Source organism: Anthonomus grandis, chromosome 2, assembly GCF_022605725.1.
Source record: "Anthonomus grandis grandis chromosome 2, icAntGran1.3, whole genome shotgun sequence".
Lineage (NCBI taxonomy): Eukaryota > Metazoa > Arthropoda > Insecta > Coleoptera > Curculionidae > Anthonomus > Anthonomus grandis.
In genome coordinates, this window is record NC_065547.1 from 3,501,258 (window position 1) to 3,522,144 (window position 20,887).

The window sequence follows — 20,887 nt, forward strand, 5'->3', positions numbered from 1 at the left end:
TAAGCTGAACTGGACTAGGCTTTGAAATTATTTCAAAATATAACTATCTACTGTTTAAAGAAAATCTCTACCTGCTACTGGATAAAGCTATATTACGGTCTTTTGTATCGCACAGTTTGTCGTTGTGTATAATAATTCTTTAAGTAACTTTTCTTTTCTTTCTACAATATGTGCGTACATTTAAAGAGCTATTCGCTAATAAGTTGCATGATATTGTTTTATTTTCACTTCAAAGGGATTAGGTAGGTTAAGTAAGAGTAGCCACATGGCTAGACTTCGCCTCTCTTATATCTCTATAGAAATGTATGTATAATAATTACAACTGTAAACTATTTGTTTGTTAAATAAAAGACGTTTATTATTATTATATATGACATGCGCACACTTTCCCACTGCGCACACTTACCCTTAATGACTCTACCTATGTTAAGTTAGGTAAATGTTAAATAAAATATACTGAAAAAAATAATGCATTGAAAAATGTGTTCTTTTATTCTTAAGTAATAATATGACGTTTGACAAAATATGATCTGTTATGTGAGTTGAAAAAAATAGGCAGGCGTGTCATTAGAATGCTTCCTGTTCGTTCATTTTTGTAAATTAGTTTTTTTCTTCTTATGGGCTTATTTATCAATCGATTTAAAAAATTATCATATCAAATTATTGTAAAAAGAAGCCGCATTTGAAAAGTGGTTGTTCCCAATAATGTGCCATTTAAGAAAATTAAGTAAATGCCAAAATTAATGGTTTAGACATTTTAAACAGACGTGTGAAAGATTTAAGTCATAAAATGTAACGAAAACTATTTTTCCGTGATCACTTGATTAAAAATTAAAACTTTCAACGCATTCATGGCACCCTGTTTTAAAATTTTAAAAAGTGATTTTTTCTATGAGTATAAAACAAAAAGTAGCAAATAGAGTATATAGGTGTTTTCAGAATATCATTGTCTATGGAAATACGTAATAATTATAGCGCAAGTGTCCCATTTAAAATAAGAAAGTTAGTGTCACTTCCTGTTAAACCAGAAGTATGGTGGAAAACAATAGAATATGTCAAAAGATGCTCTTATAACTGTTCTATCGATATACCAAATTTCATTTGTTTATCTTGAAAAGTAACAAAGTTATTAAGTGTTCCCTTTTTTCTGTGCCATGAAAAACCAAAATATTTTTATTATTATTAAAATGTGGTAATTGTATTTTAGGAAATGTGCCCCAAGGCTTAACGCCCCAGCAGCAAGTGCAATGGCTGCAACAGCAGGCCAAACAGCAGGGAATAGTGCTGCCCCCCAACATTCAACAGAGTATCACCCAGGGTACGTTAAATCAATGAATCAATTAGTCAATAATGAGTAATTGCTTGATTCAAATCGTTTCTAGGTAATGTGACTCCTCAGCAAGCTCCTGCTGCGGCAGCTGTACCCCCGCAACATGCCCCAGGTTTGAGCCCGATTAACCAGCCGAATCCTGCTGCAACTCCTCAACCCCAGCAGCAACAGCAGCAGTTCGCCCCCGCTGGGGAACAAACGACTGCTCAGCAGTTACAACTGAGACAATACAGGTGAGTGAATCTGAACGTGCATTGAACTGAGTGAAAATGAACGGTTTTAGGTTGCAACAGTTGCAGTTGCAACGCGAACAGGCTCAGAAGAACGCGTTGGCTCAACAGGGTAAGTGGAAAACTTGTCAAATTTTTTAACTTATATTAACGAAAAATTGGATTTTCAGGTGCAGTAACTCAGCAAGCGGTGATTAGACCTCCGTTGGCAGGACAACCGGCCGCCGCAGATTCGACCACTAACCCTCAAGTTCAGGTAATTTGTTTGTTAAGCATTAAATGGTTTGTATTGCTCGTTTTAAATGCGGTATTTTAAGGTTAATCCGAAGACCAAGACCGCTCTAGCAAACATGCTGAGCATTAAGCTGCAAAGCGGTGGTACCATTGGGGCCCCCGTTAGGCCTGAGGGAATTCCGGAACCATCGGCGGCGGGAACTTTAAGGTATGAGCAAAATTGTCCATCTTTTAAGAACTAAGGTAACCAGGCTTATGAAATGTTGTACAGAGCTTCTTTATTTAATTTTATTAGACACCTATTTCAGGATTTTTCTGGAAAATTTGATAAAAGTTGAGAAAATAATTTTATAAGGGTGGCTTTTGTTTTTTTAAAGAAACACAAGAAAAAAGGCAGTTAGGATCATCAAATTTTATTTAGGGGCTCTTCATTTAATTTCATTAGATACCTATTTTAGGATTTTTTCGAAAAATGTACTAAAAGCTAAAAAAATAATTTTTTAAGGGTAGCTAATTTTATTTTGTTGAAAAGTGTCTAAAGCTCAAGAACCAAAGCAATTAGGCTTATGAAATTTTGTACAGAGGTTCTTCATTTAATTTAATTAGATATCTATTTTAGAATTTTTCTGGAAAATATACTGAGAGTTAAAAAAAATTTAAGAGTGGGCTAACTTCTTATTCGAAAAAGTTGCAAAGTCTATAACTCAGAAACCAAGGAAGTTAGAATCATGAGATTTTATACAGAAGTATCATCATTTAATTTCATTACATACCTATTTTAGATTTTTCTGAAAAATATAGAGGAAGTTTGAAAATCAAAATTTGAGAGATTTCATAGTGAGAATTTTTTTTGTATAAAATTTGCAGTGTCTATAACTTAAGAACTAAGGCAGTTAAAATCATGAAATTATGCACAGAGGTTCGTCATTTAATTTCATTAGACACCTGTTTCAAGATTTTCCTGGAAATTTAATGGAAGTTGAAAAAAATATTCTTTAAGGATGTTTTTTGCTAAAAAACTTGCAAAATGTCTATAACTCAAGAACCAAGGGAGTTAGAATCATGAAATTTTGTATAGGTCTTCTTCATTTAATTTCATTAAACACCTGTTTTAGGATTTTCCTAGAAACTATATAAGAAGCTGAAGAACTAAAAAAAAAATATCAAAATTTTAATCTACCTCACTGCCCTTAGTTGGATGAGGAGCTCAGATCTGGTTCCTCTGGCCTCAGCATCACCTGGTGAAGTCGAGTCTGTCCAGACAGTGTCTGGCTTTTGTGCCCTATATAATTTATTTCAGGTCAGCGATATTTCAGACGATACTGGCTCAATTCTGAACTTGGTATTGGCACCTTCCTCAGATGTAGTTGTTTCCATGGCTTCCAACAGACAATCATCACCCTCCAGTGTACTGTTGTGTGGAGTCTTTTCTTAACAGAAATTTAAGTGAATTGACTGGCTTCGGTTCCTATAGGGACTTTCATTCCGTCGACTGGGATGCCTTTTTGGATTTCCTATCGCAGTTTGACTGGGATACACTGTTCACGAATTTAGCTTTGAACGATATGTTAAATGTATTATATGAAATTATGTATTTATGTACAGTAGAATTCCTCTTAACCGATCACCTCGGGACGGCATACCTGGCCGGTTGCCATTTTGGCCGGTTAATCCGAAGTGTACTTACATATGTGTACATAATATATATTATATTATGTTCATTATCTATGTTATGTACAGGGTCTTTCCCCATATATTGACCCTCCCCCTACAGGGGTAATGCGAAAAGTTAAAAAAAAAATTAATACAAAACTTTTGGGGTTTTACTTTGAATTTTTGAATCCGATGTCAAAAATTTTTTTTTTCGTTTAGAAACGTGAAATTTTGACAGATGATCAGTTTTTTCTTATGGAACACCCTGTATATGACTTCATAGTTAAAAAGAGCCGAATTTTCTGATTTCAAATATATATAGTTTAACTATGTTTTATTAAACCGTTTCGGAAATATCGGGCTCCAAACTTTAAAAAAATAATATATTGAAGATCTTGGTAAGCGCTGCATTGTTATTGTTTGGCGTTTTTTTTTAAGATAAATGAATTGAGTAGAAACAATAAAAACAGAAGATTTATTATTACTAAGGTGATATTTAGCATCTTTTTGTTGACAAGGATACATTATTTTAACAATTGTTAAACTTTAATTTAGACGTAATTATAACTATAACTGCTCTATATGACCACCACCATTATCAATACAGTTTATATAATCCTGCTCAATTTTGTGTATTGTATTCCTTATAAATTGTCTATTACTTTGATTGATATCATCTATCGCGGTAATAATTTTTCTGCGGAGCTCCTCGACATTTTCAGTTCTCTGTTCGTAAACTTTATTTTGCAGGTAACCCCACAGAAATGAATCAAGAGGTGTCAGGTCTGGACTGTTTGGTGGCCAACGAATTGGCCCAGTTCGTCTAATCCACAGGTTATATCTTTCATTTAAAAATCTCAAAACAGGTAACACTTTATGCGGTGGGACACCATCTTGATGCCAAACTATTTGCTCGTATTGCCTTATGGGTAGATCTTCAAGTTTAGCTTCAATTTGATAAGTAAGCATCTCTAGGTATCTCTCTCCCGTCAAGTTGCCGTTATAAAAAATTTAAAATTTAAAATTTAAAATTCATTTAAAATTCCACACAATACTGCCGTCGTAAAAGAGAGTGCCGTATCTGCAAAATGTCTGTTTTGAGACGGTTAAAACGCGTATTCCTCTATAATGGCGTGAATTAAGTCCTAATGATTTCTAAAATATATTTTATTTGTTAATTTTGTGATAAAAAAATGAATAGAAATAATTTTAACATTCCTGAATTTTAACAGTAAGCTTAAAATGCACTTACGGCTTTTAAAGTTAATAAAGCAATATTTTTTAAGCCGCTCATTGTAACCAAAAAAGCTTAACTGCAAAACAAATTAATTACGGTATTTAAAGGTACTATATTCTATAAAAACTAAAAATTATTTTAGCTTTAAATCTTTCTGTGTAGTAAATATATATTTTTTTGCACCAATGAAATAAAATAATTTGTCTTTTTTAAAGAAATGCATTTATGTTATTGAGTCATTGTATAAACTTAACTCTTACGAATAATAATAATAATAAGTTTATACAATTATTACTCTTACGAATAATAATTGTATAAACTTAACTCTTACAATAACAAACACATTCATTCTAAGTTTTAATATGTATATTAACAATCAGCTTTATTCAAAAGTTTCAATGAGGTCATTGGACGCATCAGAAATTGGAATATTCTCCCAAAATTTGAGTCTATCTTTGGGCATAACAGAAGACACATTTTTTAATATATTATCACGTTTTAACGTAGATATCCCCCGATTTTTTGTGTATTTTTCAGGTTCTGGCATTTGCTGCCTATTTTTAGCCAAAGAAACTTTTAAAAAATTTAGCTCTTTAAATTCCTCGTTCATAAAATGACCTTTGTATTTTAAGTGAAGACAGCCGCGTTTTGCAACTACTTCTACAAGATCTGCTATATACACGCTGGGCCTCAATCTATTCAAAACTGCCTTTGAGGAATGATCTTTCCTATTAAAAAAATCAGAAAAATCCATTGATTTTGTAATAACTTTTTCAGAGTTCGCTTTTGATACTGCAGTTTCAAAATCTCGAAAGTCGTATGTTTTTTTTTGCTTTTTTAAGGAATTTTCAACCTGGTGGTGAAAATGGTCCGCAGACATGAAAGTATGTCCAGGTTCAAAATATTTTAAGGTTATTCTTTCAGTTCTAACATGGTCTGAATTTATTAGGTACACTAGAAACGAAAACAACGCCCAGTTCTTGTTTTGTCCACTGCAATTGTCAAGCCAAAGCACAATGTCATTCTGATCCCGATGGTACAGAAAAAACTGAAAATAGGCGCTGATTATTTCCTCTTTTTTTCGGCCTGCAGTGGCTTCATGCCATATTACTGCAAAAGGTTTTTGTCTAGAATTTTTTCCGATTGGCACAAAACTTTCATTAAAAGCAATAATTCGTTGAGTGAAAAGAACACTTTTGAACATGTCCAGCCTAGGTAACATTATCACTTTCTGTAAGTCTGCGGAAAAATATAATGTTGTAGACTCGATGGAATTTTGAACATCATTTCTATACATCTGACGGGCAATATTGGATTTTTTAATATGTTTGTCCCATTGTTGACAATTTTCGCAATCCAAACACAAATTTTCTTTTGAATGTGCTTCATTATGCAACTTATAGCATTCACATATTTCACATTCCTCGTGGCCGAGATGTGCAAATGAAATATTTTTTTCTTTAACCACAACATTTCTATAAAGTTCATATGAACATTCAATAGTGGGATTATTTTCAACAAAGTCAGAGTGCATTTGTTTAACTGTTATATCAGAGGGTAAGTATAATTTATTTGGGGCGTGTTCTCGCCTGTAGTGTGACACGCTTGGATGATATTTTTGAATATGATCATATATGGCTTGTCGATTAACTTTTTTGTGTTTTGGATGTAAGCCTCGTTTGTCTTTTTCTACTGACATAGCCGTGGAATTACACACTAGCTTTATAATTGTGTCATTATGACTGTTATACCCTAATGTTGACAAATAAAATGTCTTACATACTTCCAAAGAATCTCCTTTATCATCTTTCAGATAAAAGTTTATTGTTTTATTTCTCCTTGAGTCTTCTTTTAAGGTATTTGCCGTCCTTCTTTTTACATCTATTTTTTTAGTAGTGTGAAGAATAAATAACCTTCTTGGTATCCATTCTTGTTTCCAAAATTCTTCGTTAATAACCTCTCGTCTAGCCGTAGTTATTTTTGTGGGACATTTTCTTTTGCAAGTGTCTTTGCAGGGTGGTCTAACTTTATGCTTCTCTTTATTTTTTTGCTTTTTTTTTGCACATACTACATCTTTTGTTTCCCTTGCTTGCTTCATTTTCCGTTTTCGTGGTTTTCCTTTTTTTGTAACTTCCATATTTTCTACCTTGTTTCCATCACCGGTGTTTACGTCTGATTGCAGTTCTTCTCCATTTGTAGCTAGATCTTCAGTTGTTTCAGTAAATACGTCATTCCATTCAGTTATTGCTTGAGTGTCTTGGTTTTTATAGTTGGCTTCGGAATTTTTATCAGAAATAGAGTCAAGGTCAAACAACATATTTGCTGATTCAACTTCCGAGTTTGAAAATAATTCAATAGCTCCCAATAGCATCGGTTAAGTCACATTTATCTTCTTTAACTATCTTAATAATAATTGGTATAACTTCCTCATCTTGAAAATTTGATGACTTGATTGGTGAGAGCCCGGGTGAGAGTAGGGCCGTAGCTTCCGGGTCACAGGTACTTAAAAACAGCGCTGATGGAGACATCACATTTTGCTCTTCAACAATTGGCAAGTTTGGCGGTACCGGTAATAATGTTTGAAATATCTGTGGCTCTGCTTCACTATCTGAATTAGCAGGTTCAATAACGGATGATGCATCTTGAATTTTTCCTGGCTCAATGTTAGGTCTATTATGCTTGACAATTGTCGTATTTGAAAATTTAACATTAGAATTACCAGAAAGTTCCACTTGGTTTTCATTTGCGAGGCGTAGGATCTTTTTAGTTCTCTGCATCTTTAAACGTCGCTGTCGTTGGTAACTGAAAAAAAACAACAGCATTAACTAATAGCTAGCTACTTACTTTTCTAGCATCATAATATATTGTAGGGTGGTTCGTAATAAATGCGATTTAGAGTATTATATACGTGCAATAATAGATATAGTGAATAATTTACAAATGAAAAAATTGCAGCAAAAAAAGGGATTAGTGATGAATTCATTTCTAAGCAGTAAATAATTCATATCTCTAATTAAAATTGTTTAAAATTATCCTAAATAAAAACTAATCCCCTTTTCGCTGCAATTTTTTCATTTGTAAATTATCCACTATATCTATGGCGCGTATAATAACTGGCGATTGTTTAAGTGAAAAAAAATGAGATTTGGCTAAATTTATATAATCCGAAAGTGACGATAGAAATATGTACTTACCGAGATACAGGGCGTCGAAACTTTTTAAAATTCTTAAATGTAAATAGTTAATTTTTTAAATAATTTTTTTTAATATCTGATATCTAAAAAGTTTAATATCTTATAAATGCACCCAAACCAAAAATTTTAATAAGTTGCATCGATGCCGAAATTTGAAAATATCTAGAAAACGATCATATGTAGCTGTTTTATTAAAATTGGGTTGGGTTGGTACCTTTAAAAAAGATGTAGGACCGATAACAACTCATTAAAAATATCAAAAGATTACTGCCAAAAAAGTTAGAGCCAATTAAAAAGAAGAATATAGCGTACGTAGCGCCCTCTAAGTCTTACATGAAAATTTAGTCCAAATTATGATTTCTCACCTCAAAAAACCCCCAATAATTGTCAAATTTTGGGTAAAAATTGAATTTTGTGTTAATTTTATGTTGTAAATTCGAAAATAGAATTTCATTCCCAACTCCCTGTATCTCGGTAAGTATCGACTTTTGGATTATAAACTTAGCCAAGCCAAATCGATTTTTTTAACTAGAAGAATCTCCCGAAACTCTATATGTCGCATTCATTACAAACCATCCTGTATACATAAATAGTTACTTACCAGCTAATTTTTGGTATTAATTATTGTTTTTAAAACAAACTGGCACAAAAACTTTTTTCCAAATAACACAAAAAAATACAGATATATGTATAGGTAACATATATCGAAAGCTGATTGCTGCACGTGGTTTTTCTATTATTATTATGATTGGAGACAGCGTATGTATATCTGCACAGCTCGGTGATCAAATTAAAGTTAATACTAAATCATCCAAATTATCCTATCACTGGTAAATTTAAATATGGAACTGTAGCATAAAAAGCCGTAACTGTTTTGCGCCAATGCAGTTGCGGTTTTTCAAAACTAGTAATCCGCGTTACATCTTTCTAAGCTACAAACGTCTAATATATATTTGCGTTGACTGTAAAGTAAAAAGGTAAAAGTTTTAGATACGGGAATGTAAGCAACATTTGCTAGTTAGGGTTGTTTAAGTTATGAAATCGGAAAATTACGTCATTTTGTAGTAATCGTATGTACATTTAAGCAAACTTGCGATGCAGATACGCGTTTTTAAGATACATCAATCGATTCCTCATGCCTCAAATACCCATATTATAGTTTTAACCAAATTTTTAAAAAAATGCAGATACTGCTCTCTTTCTTACGACGGCAGAATACATGTAGAGATTGCCGCCCTTGAAACTTAATTTCCCTTGTTATTCGGGGGTTTGTTCTTAACCAAAAGCGAACATTTTTTCGATTGTAAATGCCCGCGGTTGTAAAGGTGCACTCGTCGGTCCACAATTTTTTTTTTTTAAGTTATTATCTTCTTCTTTTAGCACTAGCATCTCTTGACAAAATTCCACCCGTTTATTTCTTTGCTCTACACTTAAAGTTTGAACAGGTAATATTCGATAAGCAAAATATTTATACTTTTTTAAAGTTGAATAAATTTTTTTGGCCGATCGATCAAAGTAAATTCTAGCATCTTCTATGGAATGATTTGGGTGTCTTAAAAAGAAATTCAACATTTTTGATGGGCAATTTGAGGGAGACAAAGGCCCGAACATGATAGCGTAGATCTAAATGTATTCAAAAATTAGTAAAAACTTACCTACCTTCGAAATATAGCAAAATATGTAATTCTTCTTCTGGATCGACAAGAACTGTCCGACGTTTTCTTCGTAGAGTTTTCCTGATCCAAAATGCTCGTTCTATATTTTTAAACGTATTTTTTGCCGGAATGGCACGTAAAGGAAAGGTTCGGCGATATTCCTTTCTGGCGGCATTTGCGTTGTTATTATTTTTATAAAATATACGGACGATGTCACATTTTTCTTCATCACTGTAGATACGGCATTTTTTAACATTTATGGGTCAACAAACAAGAAATGACAATGTCATCTGAATGATTTGTTTTTTAATAAATGTCAAACAATAACAATGCAGCGCCTAAGCGCCTCCCAAGATCTACATCAACAAATATACATATGTATGTAAGTTTAATATGTAATTATTGTTTGAAAAAGTCTGTGATTTTCTTCTGTTTTTTAAGCTTCAGTGAATTTCTGAATGCGAAATCCCTTCATTTTCTAATCACCAAAACGTTCTTTGGTTGCTAAATCTATGATTTCTTCATCATTCAAAAATTCACTTTCAAGGTGATCGTCACAACTTATCATCCAATTTTCCACATCCTCTGGTTGCAATGCTTCATTACCCGTTAACTTTTGAAGGTCTTGTAGAGTGGGTTTGTTTTCTTCTTCTTCTTCAGTCCCTGCAATATTCGAGATCGCAACTAGATTCAACATCTGGCCAAAGTTTTCTCCAAGATTTAATAAACGTTGAGGAGGGCATTTCTTGAAATGCTGTAGCTAACATATAGATAACGTCCTTGATATTGATCTTTTTGATGACTTCTAAAAGGCCTTTGTCTTCACTCTCCGAGTGTTGCAGAATTTCAGAAACAAGTTTACGCCTGTATCGTCTTTTTAAGCTTTCGATCACTCCTTGGTCCATTGGTTGCACTAAGCTTGTCACATTAGGAGGAAGATAAACTAATTTTATGTAATCTACATCGCAGTCATAAGAATGGGTTGGAGCATTATCTAACACTAGAACTGCTTTGATAGGGAAGCTAACACTTTTTAAATGTTTTTTAACTTATGGAACAAATTCTAAATTAAACCACTCTTTAAACAGGTCTGAATTCATCCACACTGATTTTCATGACTGCCTAGAAAAGTTTTTTCTGGTAACATTTTAATTTTTAGCTCGGCCCATACTATAAACTTGTTCTGGAGATAATTCCTCTGTTTTAACCATTTCACCAAACTTAGTCTTGAATTCTGTCGCACCTGAAGTATCAGCAGACAGTTTTTCTCCACTTACATATGCGAAATGAATTCCGTGTCGCTTTTTCCATCGATTAAGCCAACCATCACTTGCCACAAATTCGCCTCCATTATTAATCTTCTGGTGGATAGCCAGAGCTTTTTCTTTCAAAATTGGGCCGCCAATCGGTGTATCTTCGACGTTCCTGAAGAAACCAGATCCACAAAGTTTCACCGACGACCTCGCAAATCGGTTTTTTTCTCGTACAATGGCTGCCCAGATTCTTATCAGATTCCATTTTCGAACAAAACTCCTCAATCGAATGCCTATCTCTTCGCCAGTCATTTACAGTGCTTTTTCCAACATTAAATTCTGCACAGATTCACCGTTATCAATCCGCTTTAACACTTTTAAACGTGTATCCATCGAAACCACAATTCTTTTGCGCTTTGCACTCATTGTAAATCTCCCCGTTGTTATTACGGGGAGATCCCTGTGAACTGAATTTCCCCGTAATAACGGGGAAATCCCAGCCGAATCGCCTCGCCGGTGAATTTCTTGGAAAATATTGCGTTGCGTTCGGCTGTTGTAAACAGGCCGGTTAATCCGTCGACCGGTTAATGCGAAGCCGGTTAAGAGGCATTAAACTAATTTGTGCCTTTAAAGAAATATTCCGCTAAAAAATTTCCATATTGGTTTTCATCAGAGTTGAAAGAGTTAATAGCTGCAAAGAAGAGGGCACATAAGAGATTTTTGAACTCATAACTGGATGCCGATTATCGTGCTTTTTCGGTTCTACGGTCAAGATGTAAAATTTAAAAAAAACACTGCTATGCTGAATATGTGTTTCTTACAGAGCAATCTCTTGGAAATTTGTAAACAATAAAAAAGGCAACAGTGCAGTCCCTCAAGAGAGATTTTACGAAAACCTTAAATGCTCTTCTGGTATTGATATAGTCAATCTGTTCTCTAAGTATTTCTCTGAAATGTATAGCAATGCACCACCTAACTGAAACGATTCAGTATCTGTAAATCAAGTTACAAATAATTTGAATGTTTTTAAGTTAATCATAAGAATCTCTGAAATTTATTCTGAGCTGAGTACATTGGATGCTTGCAAGGGTCCTGGCCCCGATGGGTTGTCTCCTATCTTCTTAAAGCATTGCAGCTTTATTGACTTTTGTTTATATTATTAATTTATTCCTAAAGACAGGTGTTTTCCCTGATTTTTGGAAATCAAGCTTTGTGACGCCCATCTTAACGTCTGGTGACAGCACTCAAGAATTATAGACCAATAAGTATCCCTAGTTCTATCCCAAACTTTTTGAGAGGATTGTTTATGGTTTTTTTGGTACGTCATCTTGGTGTTGTTTTAATTAATGACAGACAATTTGGTTTTATGTCAGGGCGATCTACTGAGCTGAATGTTCTCACTTTTACTGAGTTTGTTATCCAGTCTTTTGAGGAGGGTTGTCATGTACATGCAGTGTATACGGACTTCAATAAAGCTTTTGACCGCGTCAATCATGCAATTTTGTTAAGCAAACTAAGCAAGTACGGCCTTAACGGTCTCCTATATATGTGGTTGAAAAGTTACTTATGTAACCGTAGGCAGATTGTTAAACTGTGCAATTTTGAATCAAATGGAGTACAGACTCCATCTGGTGTTCCCCAAGGATCCCACCTGGGGCCATTGCTTTTTAACGTATTCATCAATGATATTGGAAGTTGTTTCATGGATAGCTACTATCTGAAATTTGCGGATGACCTTAAGGTTTACCGTAGATTGGATGATTGCCTCAAACTTCAGCTTGACTTAAATAGGCTTGCTGGTTGGTGCACCGCAAATAATATGGTCTTCAATACCAGTATTGCATACTTTTCTCTCGAGGTACAGGCCAACTTAATCATATTTATACTATTAATGGCACTCCCCTGGGAGTGTTATCTAGTGTAAAAGACCTTGGTATAACTTTGGACTCCCAGTTAAATTTTTCTCTTCATGTCAGAACAACTGTATTAAAGGCTATGCAAATGCTCTGTTTTATTAAGAGGTGCACCAAAGATTTTCAGGACATTGCCTCTATTAAGCTTCTTTACTGTGCAGTAGTTCGTCCTTACCTAGTGTATGGTTCATGTATTTGGTCACCTCATTATAACAGTCACATTCAGATGATTGAACAGGTTCAGCACAAATTTTTAAGATACGTTGCGTTCAAAAGGAATGTTTCACTTCCTATTATCTACCACGAGTTTGAGTCTGAACTTAATATTCATACTCTCCAAACATGTCGTAAGCATCGTGACCTGTCAGTCTTCTATGACATTCTCCATTATGGATCTTGCTGCCCAGATATACTCTGTAAATTCGGTCTACATGTTTCTTATAGGCAGACCCGTCAGACACCCTCATTCCATATTCCATTCCACCAATTATGGAAATAATTCCTTTCTTACCAGGTCAGGCAAACTCGATAACAAGTACTCGGATCAGTTGGATTGTTTTACTAATAGAATAAAATTTTTAATAAGACTGTTAAAAGCCAATGTTCTGTGAATTTATTCTGTGATGTGAAAATATTTAAGTCAAATTGTACCCTATCTATTTTTAAGGTTTTTATCAGGTATTATTATGATTTTTGTGCAATGTGTAGTGTAGGTTAGGTTTTTCTTCTCTTGTAAAATGTTTTATATTTTTCTAAATTGGGCAATTGCTCGTTGGAAGAGAAATAAATAAATAAATAAAACTCACACTTTCTTCCTTATCTTGTATATTCTATAGGATGATGACCGCTCAACACAACGCGGCAATCAACTCAAAACCCCAAGAAATAATCGCGTTGCAACAACAGCAGCAGCAGCAACAACAACAGCAACAACGCAGAGTGATCACCGGACCCAACGGGGAAATCCTGAAACCCGCGGGGGCGGCAACGATGCCGCTCATTCCGCAAGCTGAGCCGCCCAAATTGCAATTTAACACGAAGGCGACGGTGCCGGTGCAACACAGAGTCGGGCCATTTTACGGTCACAATCCCAATTTAAAACGTACGTGTAAAAAATAAAAATGCACTACTTTTATTAAAAAAAAAAAAATTAATTGATTCCATTTTATTCTAGTACCTCCGGATCTATTTTTGCTCGGGTGCATTTTTGTCGTGGTCGAGGTCGAGGAGTTCCTAGACGAAAAAATACCGGGGTGGAAGCAGAAAATCGAAAAATATGGCGGTCAGTTTTATGTGAAATTATCCATTTTTTTTTTAAATCTAAAATGTATAAATAATTCACGGTTTTAGGTGAGGTAGAGAAGCAGTATTGCAACAAAGTCACGCATGTGTTATGCGAAACCCAAAGGCACGGGGTCGTGATGCAGGCCCTTAGGGATATTAAGAGGTGTGTCACTATACGGTGGCTCAGTGACGTCATGAAAAGGAAACAAGTAAGGATTATTCATATTTTTATCGGAGTAAGTTTATAGAAAAAATGTAAGGGATTATCTGGCATCTTTGGTTCAAACGGTTTTCGAAAATTTATGGTGTAAAAAGTACCTAGAAAAATTGACAAATTATGCCTAAACGTAATTATTAATTCTGGTGGTTTAGGTCCTAGAGCTCATTAGAAGTCTCTATATCTCTATTGAGTATATTACATAATCAGTATTGACTTTTAGAACTCAATGAGCCAAGAATAATTTGTGTGGAAAGAAATGGCTTTTACCTTCTTATCTTTAGTTTTTAAAATCTATTTTTGATGATGCTTCTAAAGTTAAAAACTTATAGTTTAGAGTTTGTCTAGCTAAGGAAAGGTACACCATCTGTTTCAAAGCTGCGCCAAGTTTTGTCCCCTAATAACGCGCGATTAGCGACAGTAGCGCGCCTTTTTTTAATTTTAATTTTAGAAAAGTTAATTTATATTATTTTAAATAATAGTGTATTGTGTTTTGTTTACATTCGTTAGGTGCGCTGCTTAGTCTGGAATATGAGATAAATTAATATTTAAATTTTCCTAACTAAAATTTAAAACAGCTTGTTGGCTGCACTCTGACTTTGTGCAAAGCATAGAATAAATAATTAACAAAATTAGAAAAATTATAATTATCTTATTATCAGGATTAGTATATAGAAACCCAAAAATAAACTTCAAAAATAAGACCATAAGAAAAGACTTCTCAATAATATAATTTTATACGATATTATTATTTAAATACACATAACTACATAATTCGGATAAGTCCTAAATTATGCATCGCACATGATGGTAAATAATAATAAAGAGTCGGCATCTGTGAAAAAAATCTTATAAATAATTCTTAAAAGTTATAAAAGATAATTCGTCTACCTGTTTTCAAAAAATGACCTGACTGAAGGATATGGGTAACTATTTTTTTAATTGAATATTATTTGAACCATAATACTCTTTTATCTAACATATCGCCTTCCAGGTAACAGTATTTAGTATTTATTTTAAGAAAAGAAAAAAAAGAGCCCTCATAAAGTTAGGCAAAAAGGAAAAAGGTGATGATGTCTATATAATTCTTATAAATATAATTAAGTACCTGTTAGATCCAGAACAAGGTCCAATTTCTTTTTAAAAATAGCAGTTTATAGAAAATCCTTATTAACAGGTCAAATGTCCTTGTATTTGTTTTTAAAATTGTATAATAAGTAGGTATATTTTTAACGATTTAGAAATTGTTTCTGTTATACCTTAATTTTCCCCATTTTAAGTTATTAATATTTTTACAGCGCCAATTTTGACCGAATAGGTTTTAAAACTGTAATAACAATTTTATATTTTATTTAAGCACTAATATATTATGTAGTCTTGGGCGCTCTCACAACTTTATTTGCTAATTTACATTTTCATGTTAGACTAAAAATTACTTCTATGAATACAAAAAAATATATAAATAAACATTAGGTATTTATTGTCCATATAATACTGTTGAAAAAATACATAATATATTTACATAAAAAGTAAGTATTTAGTCTGAAGATGATTCAGAGGATTTTACCTCCTCATCCGTTAAGATATTATAATCATTTAACCAATCGTCGTCAGATGAAGAAGTGTTGACGGTGAATTTTAAATGGTCCATTGTAGTATCTAATATACAGATCGTGTTATCGTGAGCTACGTATTACCCAAAATAATGGCAACACCGCTTGGTTACGGCTTGCAGGCGGCGGAATTTTTCGTTTTTATTTTTTGAACCGGGAGTGAGCAGACTGTATTAATAATTTTTGAGCGTTATTTTCGTGTTTTTTTTCACTGTGGCTGTTTATACCCCTTCCGAAAGAGTTCAACTAATTAAATGGTTTTATGGAGGCAATTCGGCAGTACAATGTAGAGATTTGTTTTCAGTGACATTTGAGAATAGACCGATTCCTTGTGCAAAAACGGTTTTAAATGTGGTTACAAATTTTGAGACATCTTTTTGTCTTCAAGATTGTAAAAAATGCCACACAAAACGTCAAGAACCACCTGTTGAAGTGGTCCAGGATATAGAACGGCGGGAAGAAATGGTTTGCAATACCCTAGAACTTGATTCGACACGGTCCACTAGAAGTGTTGGAGAAGAACTGGGAATGAGCAATAAAACTGTTGCTCGTATCTGGAAAAAATATGGGTATAAATGTTTCAAGTATTCAAAAACTCAGGAAATATTTCCTGAAGACCAGTGGCTAAGAATGGAATCTTGTGCAACCATGATGGAAAAGGCAAATGAAAACGAATATTTTTTTAAAAATATTTTGTTTTCTGATGAATCTTCTTTTCCATTACGTGGCAAACACAATCCTTTGATTGTCGTTATTGGTCTCAGGAAAACGAGCACAGAAGTTTTCAGTTTCGTACCCAGTATCCTCAGAAATTGAATGTTTGGGCAGGTATTTTGGGCGACAATGTTAGAGGGCCATTTTTTATTGATAAAGTGCCATCAACGCCCAAAAGTACCTTGAGTTGCTGCAAAACCAAGTTCTTCCTGCCATTCAAATCCTACCTGATGTAGACCTGGGATCGGTTTATTTTCAGCAAGATGGCTGTCCTGTTCATAACGCGGCTAGGGTAAAAGAATTTGTAACAAATACTTTTTCTAACCGCCTTATTAGTGGGACTGGCGATATTAAATGGCCTCCTAGATCTCCAGATTTGTCTCCAAATGACTATGGGGTTACCTTAAGCAGACCATTTACAAGCATGAATTTAGTAGGCCAACAGATTTAGAGGAGTTGCGAAATAAAATTGTCGAAGGTGCCAATTCCATTTTACCTGAAACTCTTTTGGAGGTGCGAAATAGCTTTTACGATAGGTTAAGTTTTTGTTTAGCGAAAGAAAGTGGTTTATATGAGCCTTTTATTTAAAAAATTAGATGTTGTTTTTTATTATATTTTTATCAGAGTTGATATTTTATTTTTTATTAGAATAATGCTTTAATTTTCATTATGCAAAACACAGCATATTAAACATTTTAAGATTACAATTCTATGCGGGTTTTACACATTGTCATGTCTGTAAAACCCGCATTAGAATAAATATTTTGAAAATGCCTGGATTTTCGCGTAATATTTTGGGACATTTTGTCGCCAAAGGACGCAGCTCCTACGAAAGTCAGATGTTTACTAATCCCGTCCTCGGGCTGGTTGGGGCGGTACTCTGTCGCAGGCACTCGTACACGTGCGACGTTGCAAAATTTCGCCTCTATGCGGTTTCCTATAAGTAACGAACGAAAACACGATCTGTATGTTCTTTTTGTATTTGAAGATCTTCATATTTTCTTACATGGTTACAAATTTTCACCCACTCTTCCTTTGGCAACTCTTGAAACCTTTTTTTTTGTTAGAGCTGCTACATCTGCCAACTTAAATGTCACATTGTGGGCTGCCACCCAGTTTTTGACCAAGGCTTATATTTTTTCAATTGGTTTTAACTCCGGATGATAAGGCGGCAGACGAAGAACTTTATGTCCATGTTCCTTCAGTAATGCATCTAACTTGTACTGTAACTGGAGGATAGCGGAATTTATTGTCACTAATTATTTTGTATAATTCTGGCTTTGTCAATTTCTCATCACATGAAATATTTCTGTCATGAAGCCATTTAATCATATTTTTTTTAAGGGATCCCGAAGTAATATTTGATTCCATAGTAACATTATGCTAGGAGGCATTATCTACAACCAAAACGGACTGCTTTGGCAAATTGGGCAAAAGTTGAGTTTGTACCCACTTCCTAAAATTTTGGTGATTCATATCATCGTGGTAGTCTCCGTTTTTAGCTCCTGAAAAAATTATAAAGTAATATAATATCTTTTTATACAGGGTGTCAATTTGAAAACTTCCCACCCCTATTATCTCGAAACGGGTTAGGTTTTTATAAAATCGCTAGGACACGTCGATTTTATTATCGAGGGGGAACAATTTTTATGCAGAAATCACTTCGCCTCTTTCAACCCCCTACCCCCCAGAACCTCCCTCTCAAAAATCTTAAATGGCAATAGGGGTTGAGTGATACCTCATTTGAAAGAACTTTTTATTCTCTACATTTTGGCACCTTATTTTTTAAATTTGAGTGCTGCGTTGCCAAGTTAGGGTTATTTAAACATTGTTAAATTACTTATTATTAAACATTATTTCTGTAACTGTTTTAAATACGTTGAAGCTATGATTTCTGTTGGAACGTGTTTGACCATAAAGCGAACCGGTGCATTTCTCACTGAAAGTGTTTATCAATCCGACAAATTCTTTTGGTCATGAAAGATAAACATTTAATTTTTTTTCTTTTTTGTTTATTTTCGTTTGCACTGGAATTCGTCTCAATACAGTTCGATGATATGATCCGAAATTTAAAATAGTATTTAGTGAACTTTCCTACCAGTCAATGTCACTAGGTATTTAAATCAGTTAAAATTTATTTCGATAATTTGTGTGTTATTGTTAGTTACTATGATATACACGCTTAGGCAAAGAATTGAAATGATTTTTATTTATGGCGAGCAAGGAAGATGCGCAAGAAGAACGGCAGAAGTTTTTAATAATAGAAATCCTAATTGTAATGTAAGTCACAGATACATTTTGGACGTAGTAGCTAAATTTAATGAAACGGGTTCAGTTGGAAACAAAAAAAGGGCAAGTCGGCGTGTTTTAAACGAAGATGCTCAAGTAGAGATTTTGGGAACATTCGTTGCAGAACCCACCAATTCTCTCCGTACAGTAGCACGTCTAACTGGAATGTCACATGAAACTGTACGACGAGCATTACAGTTACATAAATATCATCCGTACAAGATGCAAATTTTACAGGAACTTCATGAGGACGATTTTGATAGGAGAATAGAGTTTTGCGAAATTATGTCCAACTTAATAAACACTCGTGCAATTGTGGTAAGCAACATTTGCTTCAGTGATGAATGTACCTTTTTCCTAAACGGCCATGTCAATAGACAGAATTGTCGATACTGGAGTGAGGACAATCCGCACATTTTCAGAGAGGGTGCTACACAGCGGCCACAAAAAAATTAATGTTTGGGCCGGTATTCTTGGAAATGCTGTTATAGGACCGTTGTTTATTGAACAAAACTTAACTGGAGAGCTCTACTTACACCTACTTGAAGATGTAATTGATCCTTTGATAACAACTGAACTGGAAAATCAAGTTGGTAACATTTTGCAAGAAAACGAACTACACTTTCAGCAAGATGGAGCTACGCCGCATTATTTTCGGCCAGTGCGGGAGTGGTTGAATAACAGATTCCCTAACCAATGGATTGGTAGAAGGGGACCGATAGAATGGCCTGCTAGGTCACCAGACTTAACGCCGTTAGATTTTTTTTTATGGGGGCACATAAAATCGGTTGTTTACAAAACTCAGCCTGATGATATCGAAGATTTAAAAAGAAGAATTACAGAGGCAAGTAGGGCTATTCCAGAAGAGGTATTTCAGAATGTTCGGGAAGAATTTGAGAATAGACTTTATTTTTGTTTGGAGAACAATGGAGAACACTTTGAATACCTCTTAAAGTAGATGTGTTAATAAAATAAATTTTAGGCGTGCTTTTGTAAAGACCATAATTGTAACGGCTATGCAAATGTTTAGTAAAAATAATATTAACCTAAATAACAAGTTTCAATGTAATACTATTAACCTAAATAACATGTTTCAATGCAAATCATAGCTTTAACGTAATTAAAACTCTTACAGGAATAATGTTTAATAATAAGTAATTTAACAATGTTTAAATAACCCTAACTTGGCAACGCAGCACTCAAATTTAAAAAATAAGGTGCCAAAATGTAGAGAATAAAAAGTTCTTTCAAATGAGGTATCACTCAACCCCTATTGCCATTTAAGATTTTTGAGAGGGAGGTTCTGGGGGGTAGGGGGTTGAAAGAGGCGAAGTGATTTCTGCATAAAAATTGTTCCCCCTCGATAATAAAATCGACGTGTCCTAGCGATTTTATAAAAACCTAACCCGTTTCGAGATAATAGGGGTGGGAAGTTTTCAAATTGACACGCTGTATATTACTCTATATATAAATATAGAGTAATACATATACAGGGTGTCCCATTAGTGCGATAACGGACGATAGCTCCTTAAGTTTGAGTAGCCTTAGGTTAGACTTCGCCCTTTTTTTCTTTTTCATTTGTAATATTTGTCAATCTATTGTTTTTTTTTTGAATAAAAGACGATTATTATTATCATTGTAATGATTGAACCAATTTTGGATGTCCATTGGATAAGGTTGTTTCCCGTTATCTCCAAGGTTCTCGAAAAAATAGCCTATATGCAGCTGTCATCATTTTTAATGTCAAATAATATCCTCCCTTCCCATCAGTCTGGTTTTAGGAAACATCACAGTACAGCTAGTTCACTTCTAAACGTCACCGATAATATCATGCAAGAGCTCGTGACAAAAAGATTTCAGCCATTATGATAGCTCTTGATTTCTCGAAAGCATTTGATGTCATCGATCATGATTTACCTGTAGCCAAACTGAAATATTATGGCTGTAGTGATGTTGTTTTGTCCTTTTTTAAAACTTAATTGTGGCGTAGAACCCAAAAAGTGAGGGTGAATAATGAATATTCTGCTTCGAAAAATATTATTTCTGGTGTCCCACAAGGGTCGATCCTAGG

General features: G+C 34.2%; 1 protein-coding gene across 1 annotated transcript in view; it reads left to right on the forward strand.

Moving 5' to 3' along the window:
- Nucleotides 1-20,887, forward strand: part of LOC126750081 (PAX-interacting protein 1-like) — a 56,701-nt gene that overhangs the window by 23,211 nt on the left and 12,603 nt on the right. The window contains exons 5-12 of the mRNA XM_050459582.1: nt 1,208-1,318; nt 1,383-1,563; nt 1,614-1,672; nt 1,731-1,816; nt 1,878-2,002; nt 13,536-13,801; nt 13,874-13,981; nt 14,050-14,192. Of these exons, the coding sequence (XP_050315539.1) occupies nt 1,208-1,318; nt 1,383-1,563; nt 1,614-1,672; nt 1,731-1,816; nt 1,878-2,002; nt 13,536-13,801; nt 13,874-13,981; nt 14,050-14,192 (1,079 nt within the window). The remainder of the gene's footprint in view (nt 1-1,207; nt 1,319-1,382; nt 1,564-1,613; nt 1,673-1,730; nt 1,817-1,877; nt 2,003-13,535; nt 13,802-13,873; nt 13,982-14,049; nt 14,193-20,887) is intronic.